At 50.0% G+C, this 10,157-nt stretch overlaps 1 protein-coding gene across 1 annotated transcript in view; it reads left to right on the forward strand.

Annotated features, from left to right (window-relative positions):
* CRYBA1 (crystallin, beta A1) overlaps nucleotides 1-3,180 on the forward strand; it is a 24,100-nt gene extending 20,920 nt beyond the window's left edge. Inside the window, 4 exon segments of the mRNA XM_009997781.1 lie at nucleotides 216-334; nucleotides 1,909-2,050; nucleotides 2,581-2,723; nucleotides 2,858-3,180. Coding sequence (XP_009996083.1) covers nucleotides 216-334; nucleotides 1,909-2,050; nucleotides 2,581-2,723; nucleotides 2,858-3,005 — 552 coding nt within the window. The 3' untranslated portion in view covers nucleotides 3,006-3,180.
* The last annotated feature ends 6,977 nt before the right edge of the window (nucleotides 3,181-10,157 follow it).

The following is a 10,157-nucleotide window of genomic DNA, read 5'->3' on the forward strand; positions in this document are numbered from 1 at the left end:
CCGGCTGGTGGCCCCCCCGACAGCAAGGCAGTGCGCCCGGGGCCAGCAGTGCAGGGAGGTGTGCGGGGCTGCATCCCAGCTCCGAGGGGTGCCCGGTGCAGCCTCCGCCGGGGTCTTGCCCTGATGGAGCGTGACCCTCCATCTGGAAGCGACGCTGCATCGCCGAGGGCGGCTGCCAGGCGGTTCCCAACTCGACGGCTCACTCTCCGTTTCAGATCACTGTGTACGACCAAGAAAACTTCCAGGGCAAGAGGATGGAGTTCACTTCAGCCTGTCCAAACATCATGGAGTGCGGCTTCGACAACATCCGCTCGCTGAAGGTGGAGTGCGGCGCGTGAGTACCCGGCGGCCAGCGGGGGGGATGCTTCTCCAGGTGGGCTGGCGGGGCGAGGGGTGCCTGAGTGGGGAGCAGGGCTGTCCTTGCTCTGCTCAGCTGGGGGAAGCCAGGAATGCGGGATCCCAGCCAGCCCTGGGCAGGACAGACACAGACATAGTAGCAATGCCTTTGGCATCATCCAAAACCTCCTCCTGCAGCCTGGGAGCAGCCAGGTTTGGAGCTCGCTGGTGCCCTGCAGGGGTGCTACCCAAGGATGTGGCAAAGATCAGTGCTCAGCGAGTGCTCTTGAGCTCAGTCTGGTCCCCACCAGCCTGTGTAACCCCATGAAGCTCTGTGCTAAGAACCACTTTTTTTTGCCTCAGGGCCCAGCCCTGATCTGCCCTGTGCTCTCCCTGCTCCATGCAGCTCCCCAGGCCAGAGCAAAGCCTTCCTGCAGCCTGCACTGGGCTGCCCCAGATGCTGACAGGGGTAGGGAGCAGAGCCAGGCTTTTCCCTGAGCGTGGGAATCTTTCCTGGCACAGGCAAGACATCTCCCAGGCTGCTCCAAGGCTCTGTGTGTGAGGAGCACTCCCCAGGGCCAGCATCCTGCCGGGGCCAGGGAAGCAGACAGGATAGATTTGTGCTGCTATATTTAGGATTTGTAGCGCTAATGGGATTACAGAGGCATGCGTGCTCACGCTGTAATCAGCTCACTGCTCCAGTTGACATGTTCCTCATCAGGCTGGTCACCTTGCACTGGAGGAGGCTGACTGTGGGACATGAGATCAGGGCTCAGTTTTGGAGGGGCCCTCAACCACCACCCGCATTACCCCTTAGCACCTTGTGTACCCCAAAAGCAGGGGGCCCCTGGGCTGCACAGACTTTGCCATCCACCTTCTAGACTCCAGGCTCTGCATCCCCAGTTGGCCAATGGCTCTCCTACCCCGACTTGTTCTAAGAGAACATGCCCAGGAGAAATCCCCAGCCTGGGGAGAGGCAAGTTGTCCTCTGGACAGCACCAGGGCTTGCAAAATGTGTCCTGCAGGGTGGCAGCATCTCTCTCACCTCACCTGGTTTGTTTTCAGAGAACAGGGGGACCCAGAAAGGGGAAAGGCAACAGCTACCTGCCCTGCCTGCAGCCAGATGGGATCTACCTGGTTTGGGCATTAGGAATTCAGGTCTTTCCAGCTGGGCCAGGTTGCAATCGGGAAACAAGTCAGAAATGAGGCCTTTGGGAGAGAAGGGCAGCCAGGGTTGTCCCATGGCATCCCAACACTATCCCAACCAGAGAGCGCTAGGGGAAAGCGAGGCACCCTGGCAGGCTGGGCCTCTGGAGGGAGAAACCCACCACCCTCCACAGCAAGGGGAAGCTGGCTCTGCCCTGCAGCTGCCTCCCAGCCACCCTGTGTGGTTACACACTCCTCAGGTCCCCTGCTCACATCCAGCACCGCTTCCTTTCCTCCCGGACTTGTGGGCAGAGGCCAGACCCCAACCTCTTCCTCACACCTACCTCTGTGCCCCGGTGCCAGCCCCAAGCAGGAGGCCTGCAGCTGCAGCAGGAAACCCTGTCAGGCCTTGCACTGTTTTTGCAGCTGGGTCGGTTATGAGCACACCGGCTTCTGCGGGCAGCAGTTCATCCTGGAGAGGGGAGAATACCCGCGCTGGGACGCCTGGAGCGGCAGCAACGCCTACCACATCGAGCGCCTGATGTCCTTCCGCCCCGTCTGCTCTGCTGTGAGTGTCCTGCTCCCACAGGGATGTCCCTGCTCCCCTCAAAACACCCCAAGCAATAGCACCAGGTCAAGGCAGTGAGGTTAGAAAGGGCAAATAACAGCCACACCAGGCTCCCTGCGGGTGGTAGAGGATCCTCAGGGTGGGCTCAGCTTCTTCTCCCCATTCCCAGCAGGATTTGCTCTTTCTGTCCTGTTTTCTAAAACTTTAAAGGGAATTTTTGAGCCAGCTGTACGTGACCAGAGCCAAGGGACAGTCAGCCTGAGAGGGTAGCAGTGACAGAGCTGTCACCTCCCAGACCAACTCCTGCCCCATCCTAGCCCATCACCACCCTGCTGAGTACCTCCACACATCTGGGCTTTGGGAAAACTGGCTTCCTTCAAAAAAAGCAAACAGCCCCAGGCCTGAACACCTCCCTCTCCAGAAAACTCTCCAAGCAATGCCACGGGGATGGACAGCCATTGCCCCACTGCCCACCCACATCAGAGAGGGAGCACTGGCTCTCCCTCACCCTTGACTCTTCCCCCCCCCAGAATCACAAAGAATCCAAGATCACCCTCTTTGAGAAGGACAACTTCATCGGCCGCCAGTGGGAGATCAGTGACGATTACCCCTCGCTGCAGGCCATGGGCTGGGCCAACAACGAAGTGGGCTCCATGAAGATCCAGTGCGGCGCGTAAGTGACAGGCAAACGCCACGGGCAGCAGGGACAAACTGCTGCAGTGCCTGTGCTGCCAGAGCTGGAGGGGGGACACCCCGTAACCCCCTGACATACCTTTCACTGCTGCCTGACGACTCCTTTTCTTCCAGCTGGGTTTGCTACCAGTATCCCGGGTACCGTGGCTACCAGTATGTCCTGGAGTCCGACCACCACGGAGGAGATTACAAGCACTGGAGAGAGTGGGGTTCGCACGCCCAGACCTCCCAGATCCAATCCATCAGGCGTGTCCAGCAGTAGCTCCTCACTCTCCAGTACAACTCTGCAAGGTTTCCAAAGCTCACCGGCTCCCTTTTGGTGCTAATACTCCCCTCCTGAAATAACCACCCCTTATTGTACTGCAACTGCTTATGGAACAACACTCCCAAATGGTACCAACCGCCACAATTGCCAATAAATGTGACTGAAAGATAAACCAGCTTGGTGGGTGTTTGCTGTTGTGTGTTTGAGATTGAAGTCACAGATTCCCATCCCAGGAGCAGGAATCAGACTCTCCCCTGTCTGCTCTAAGCAGGGCCAAAGCCTGGTGGGGCTCACACCAAGGCAAATTCATCCCCAACTCTCTCAGGCGTGCAAACAGCAGGCAAGTCCTGGGTTGCTGAAGCTGCATGGCTTCCTCCCCTTCCCCAGTCAGGGTGAAGGTCACCTTGTCCTGGCCCCCCATCCCACCTCCCCACACCAGCACCGTGTCCCCACCTACCCACAGCCACGCTGTTCGTGTGCTTTGCTGCTGGGCCTGAGGAACCAAAAATCAAGTTGTCAGCCAGGCAGCATCCCCAGGGCCAAGGGATGCTCCCCAAAAGTGCAGAGAAGAAACTCACGCCGACACCCACAAACTTTAAAATTTTTATTCAACAATTTACATCACTTATTGTCTGTCTTAATGTATTTGATCTATACAATTTTTTTTTTTCCTGATAAAATAATAAAATTTGGATAAAGTTTTGAAGACCTGTTGGTGCAGAATAAACAAAATTTCAGGTAACTTCTTTTAATTTTTATTTTTTTTAAAACATTTAGTGTGAAGTATGACATCATTGGTAAAGATATATCATGCCATTACAGCTCATGGACATTACCTATCCTTACAGCCCGTGACAGCACCCATACCAGCGCAGGGGGCTGTGCCAGACACAGATACAGCAGGTATTACACTAACTCCTCTAACCAGCCTCTCACAACCAGGAAAATGCCTATGCTTTTCCAGCTGGGCACACAGAGTGCATTAAACTAATTGGAAATACCAGGGAGGGGAGAAGAAAACCAAAACTACCTTTACCCATCCCTGTGGTCGCACACGACGATGTGGACAACAAAGAGGGGCTGCCCCTCTCTGCAGGGCAGAGGTAATTCAGCTCCTGAGCAGGCAGAGCACAACCCCTTGCCATGGTTTTAACACACGCCAGGAAACTGAACGAAATGAGAACTTATCGACAGGGGCTGGAGGGTTTTCTCCAGCCCCAGCTTGTAGCTGAAGCGCACGGTTGTGTTTTGCACCGCCCTTAACACTGAAATATTCAGGGGAGGGGGAGAGAGGGACATCCATCCCCCCAGTAAACAAGTCGAGGACCCTCAGAGGCTCACAAGCCACTGAAGGTAAGTACACGTGTGATGGTAGATAGAAAAGCAGCCCTGTTCTGTATGAAAAAAAGCTGTCAAGTTAGTACAAATTTCTGCCATGGCAAAGGGAACAGGAGGAGGAAGCTGTCAGGGCCCTTCTCCTGTCTCAAAATCCCAACTCTCCTACACAAAGGTTCTGGGCTAAGCAACACGTTTCCAAAGGTGGTACCTGTAACCTCATGCATCAAACTCGTGAAAATAAAACCAAAATAAAGCTCTTGCCTGGAGACTGGTGGGCCATGAATGACAGCCCCCACAGTGGGGACAGTAAGGAAGCCTGTCCCTCCTGCCTCACAGTGGGAATACGCAACAGGAAGGTTTGCCTTAAGATTCATTTTTGTCATCAGAAGCCTCAAGTCTGCCCAGGTCACCAGCCTGCAACCCAGCAGACTGACCTCCATCCCCTCCCCAAAGCTGTTCCCTGTCCCCATCGCTGCCCGCGCACCCGGCAGGTGCCACCGCTGTGCTCCCCACCAGGGGAAAAAGGGCACTCGTTCATCCCACAGCACAAAGTGGATCTGAAACACAAGCCAGCACACCCCGCTCCCTCCCATTCAATTACTAAAGTAGGCTCTTTAAAATAAAAAAATAATATATATATTTATATAGCTATACAGAGAGATACAGAGAAAGCAAAGGAGAAAGAGGCTACTAAAAAAAATAATCAAGAAGCGCCAGTTTTCTGCTACAGCTGTCAGCAAAGAACTGTCACATCATACCCTCTGAGATGGTGAAGATAATGCAGGCAATGACAGCACAGGAATGCAAAAGAGGGCAGATAAGTCACTTCTGGTAATGAGACAAAAATTAAACTTTCAAAACATGTGCATAGCTTTATTCATCTGCTTCAAACTAACCTTTTCACGGAGCTTCAGTGAAACCCGAGTGTGCAAAATGCATTTCTAAAAAATAATGCAAGCAAGCTTTCACATTTACAGTGGCAGAAGTATGGAAAAGACTTGGACAGAAATCACATGTTGGGGTGAGTTGGGAGAGAGATGAAGAAACAAGAATTGCACAGCTTTGTATTCTGAGTCACTGACTGGAAACACAAGCATTTCTATTCCATTAACTTGAAGCAAGGCATGTTTACTTCTCCTTGACAAAAATAAATGAAAAAAACCCCACAGTAACAAGAACCACAAGCCAGAAGGGGAATAAACCCCCTGGGTAAGGGGGTCCCGGGCACTGCAGAGAGCTCTAACAGCAGAGCAAAGCCAGTTCCAGACCTTCCCTTGTTTTGGCTTTGCAGGCAAAACACAGCAATGCCCATTTCTGCCTGCAGGAGAACAGCAAAGCAGCTTCTCTTTCCTCCCTGCTCCCCTCCAAAATCACAGAAAACAGCTCGTGTTAGGAAAGGAAAGGTGCCACCCCACAGGACGTTGTCCCGAAACTGTAAGACAGACACTGGGCAGGCTCCAGTCCAAATCTTGTTCTGATCCGATGGGTCCCGGGGACAGTGCTGAGCCCTGGGCTGTAGATGGGGCACGGCCATCGTGCTGCTGGCCCAGCAGCTCACACACCACCACAAACTCTCTTCAGCAAGACTAAGCACACACACAAGGCACATTTAGTCAGATGTACACACACACGTGTGTGTGTAAAAGAGCAAATGCTGGCAAAAAAAAAATACAAACTAATTAAACAGGCAGAGTTCTGGCCTATGTGTTTCTATACTATTTTCCAGGCAGCTGAAATCCCCAAGAGTTTCTCCTACAACATTAGACCTTCCTTACTCTTCCCTCACTTTACAGAGGTACTTTATTTTCCTAAATGATCTCCTATAAATAGTCAAGTAAGTTCCCTTTGTTCCTCTCCAGTGAACTCCTCCCTCACAGAATGGATCCCGCGTGATGCTCCAGGTGTGACCCATGAAGACAAGAGGTTCTGGACCTGCCCGTGCCCCACAGCACCACCTCAACGCAGCAAAACCTCCCTAAGCCCTGGGCTTGCACACCTCAGCCATCAGGTTTCAGCTGGCATCACTTTTTCCTCAGAAAACATCCAACTCTGGGCACTGGTCACTTCCCAGCAGCTGAAGGAGTCTGCTGCTCCCCAGCACAGGGGACATGGTCAATCCCTAATACTGCAGGTTCACTTCACATTGAGATAAAGCATTGAAACGACCTTCTTACAGAGATGAGCAATTTCCTTCCAAAAGACAGATTCAAACAGAAAACAATAATATCAAAATCGGAGACAAGACAATAGTTGATTGAGATTCTTCTACCTTACAAGTTACTCAGGCATCTTTCCTGCACCACCAGCCCTGGAGGAAGGAGAAACTGACAACCTCAGGGATTTGCACTACCCTTCCAATAGCAGCTTGAGAAAAAGAAGGAGAGAAAACAAATAAAATGAAATAAAATTTATATTAAAAAAAAAGCACAGTGTTCTCTCAAGTTAAAGAGTTCTCCTTTGCTTGTGTTTGCATAGAAATTCCTGTAGGTCAGCACCAAAATCAGGTACCCCCCTCTCCTACACCCCAGCTCCCCCAGTTCCTACGGTCCCCGCAGAGTTAGTGGCTGTTCCAGGAGGGTTCAACTTATCCGCAGAGGAACTATATGGTCATGTAAAAAAATAACAAACCAAAAAAAACAGAAAGTGCATCACACATTCTTGATTTTTCAGGGTTACTTATAGCAGCAGCAGCATTAATCTAAGACAATGAACAGTTGTAGATTCATTCTTAAAATGCAGCAACACTTAATGAAATGTCTTCGAAGAAGGTCACAAGAGGGTCCTTCTCAAAAGGATAAAATGAAAATTAGACTATTCCAATACAGACAAAAAGGAGATAAAACAAAAATTAAAGACACCATCTTATTTACATTTAAAAAACATTCTTGTTAAAATATCTTTACAACACCTAAGCAAAAAAATATGGATTTTAAGAATAAAGCAGAAACTCCTAAAGCAGTATCCATTTTTGGAACCCTTATTTAGCACCTGAGGAAAGACTGTATGGAAAGCAGACAGGTTTGGTGTTGTTGTTTGTTTTTTTTTTAGTTTTTGTTTTGTTTTTTAAGAAAACTAAGTCCTGTTTTTGCTAAACGTTCATATGTTTGCAGTACACAAGTTTCATACCACAGAAAGAAATGAACTGGTTTGTTGTTTGTTTTTTTCTTCTTTTTAAAGATAGTCTACTCATTAATAAGGCTGTAGAAAAGGGATACTGCTATCTTACAAAATGGCTTTAGAGCTCTGGACACGTTACAAGAAGCTTTCTGGTTAACAGTCAAGAGAAATACAGCTCAGCAACCTCTGGCAGAAGTACAGGTAGGACTTTTACTCCTGTCCCAGGGCAGATCAGCCCGACACCCCCAGCAGCACCTCAGGGGTCTTGTGGCTCAACGCGAGGCCACCACAGAGCTCTCTGCACCTCCCTGATGTTTGCTGCTCCGGGGTCATGCTGCTGAGTGATGCCACTTTGGAGGACCTTGAGCAGGATCCAAGGAAGCCAGCCTGATCCCGTGGTGTGACAGGTATTGTGCAAATGTCTAAAGCTCTGTCACCTCTGGAAGGCAGCGAGTCCAGCAGCACAGACTGAGATCTTCTGCTCCTTTGCACCAGCCCAGGTTCCTGCTTCTCAACTTCTGGCTACAGGGTTTTTTTTTGCCTGGGAAAAATGCTCTCGTGATGTCCAAAGCTTGAATTACTCCAGCTTCTTCAGCTACTCCATCACACTAGAGCTCTTCCAGCCCCAGCCCTCCTCCTGCCTTATGCACCGATGTGAAATCATGTAGCAGCTTTAAATTAGGTGTAGCCTTGTTCTCTCCCCTCCTGACCTTGACCATCTCCCCTGTAAACAGCCTCTGTAAGGGAAACAATCACTACGGACGGAAAAAATCTTCTAGGGACTCCTGAAAGCTTCGGACACCACAGTAATTTACTGAAAATGCTGAATCGAGAGCAAAAAAATGAACACACAGGAAAACTACCAGGAGTCCTGAAAGACGCCTGTAAATGCCATTGATCCCAAATGTCCCCGAGGTCATCCACTGGCCACTTCTGGAAGGGATGGCAACGTGCCATGGCAACACTCTTGAAGGTGAAAAGCACTAATTACACACACAACTGAACAGACAACTTCATCTGTCTTTTTTTGTTCCTAGCAGGAAGAGATTTTCCTTTCAATTTAGCCAGCCACTTCACCCCATCACTTGCTCCCAGGCACCAAGCAGCTGGGGTACTTGCAGCCTAACAAGAATTGGTTTTTTTCCACATTTCAAAGTTCACAGCAGCTACAAAAGGCAAACAGTGGGATTTACAGTTCAGAAAGGGCAATGGTTTGAAGTGGGTTAGCAACAGAAACCATGCCCTGAAGCTATAGTCACGTTGTCAAAGAAACAGATTTCTAATGATGAAAATGGGTTTCATGGACAACCTAAGTGGGTTTAAACTAAAACCAAACTCCAACCAAACCTTGAAAGCCATCACATTGCCAATCCACTGGACAGGCAAAGGAGGAGGGAGCAGAGAGGCTGAACGTCCCCAAACCACCGTCACCAGAGATGGGAGCCCAGAGAAGCTTTTACATCATCCCTTGGAGTGAAAAACCACTCCCTGATCCATCAAACAGAAAGCAGACCCCGTGCTGGAGCTGGCTGGCCGTACACACTCCAGACCATGCTGCACCAGACCCTGTACAAGAGACACCCAAGAGGACCTGCAGGCAGAGAAGGAGCGGTGGGGAAAAGACCAGAGAAGAAAGGAGACAGCCCCCATCCATGCAGGAATCCTTACTCCAATAAATACACCCTGGCAAGGGAACTCTGGAGGAAAGGGACTCATCCCACCCAACACGGGAACAGTAATGGGAGAGAAGCCTTAACCTGAATTAATATCTTCATAACTAATAAAAAAAATAATAGGTCACGACCTCACCCTTGATGCCATTTTCCCCTACTACATGTATTTAAGGGTTTTTCTTTTACAACCTACTTTACTCAGTGTAATGAAAATAATGGCACAAAGAAACACACGCTCACCCCCGCGCCACCAGCTCCTCCAGCACGGACACCTTGGGGGCAGACCCAGGGGAGGAGGCTGCTCCCCCCTGCCTGGGCTGTATTTGGTTTATGCTACAGTACTAATACTCTGAGTCAAACAAAACAAAACCAAAACATGACTTATGAGTAACACTTCAGCATTATTTAAATGTGCTAACTTAGTCACAGCTCAACTTCAGGGTGTGGAGTTTTTTTTCTTTTTTTCTTTTTTTTTTTTAACAAGTTTACACAAAAATAATCAGAAAACAGATTAAATCTTAAGATATTTTTAATAAGTGCTCAGTAAAGAATTGTGTGAGGACTTTGGGAGGACTGCAGATAGCAACAGGGTGAGTTACACAACAGCACAAGGAAGTTTCTTCCACGGTCCTGCCTGGCTCTAGGAAACATTCCATCCTAGAAATACTGCCTGTGCCAGCAACCTGGAGCTACAGGAGCTGGGAGAGAGGACTTCCTAACTGCTTAGTGCTGAGTACACACCGAGGAACTGACAGAGACAGACAGACAGATGTGAAGAGAGAAGAAATACAGCAGAGAGGCTGAGGAGGGTGTTTCTGGGTGGGCACCACAGGTGAGGGGCCCGGCGCAGCGAGGCAGAGCAGAGGGGATCAACGCCGGGGTAAAAACCATCCCAACCCACCACTTGGACCATGTTTCTTCCAGCTCTTCTTTTGCTATTTAGAAGCTAGACTGGACCAGGCCAAGACGAGCATCCCCCAGACACTCAGCAAGACTCAGACCTTCCTAAACACGTGGGGTC

Source organism: Chaetura pelagica, unplaced genomic scaffold, assembly GCF_000747805.2.
Source record: "Chaetura pelagica isolate M959 unplaced genomic scaffold, ChaPel_1.0 scaffold835, whole genome shotgun sequence".
NCBI lineage: Eukaryota > Metazoa > Chordata > Aves > Apodiformes > Apodidae > Chaetura > Chaetura pelagica.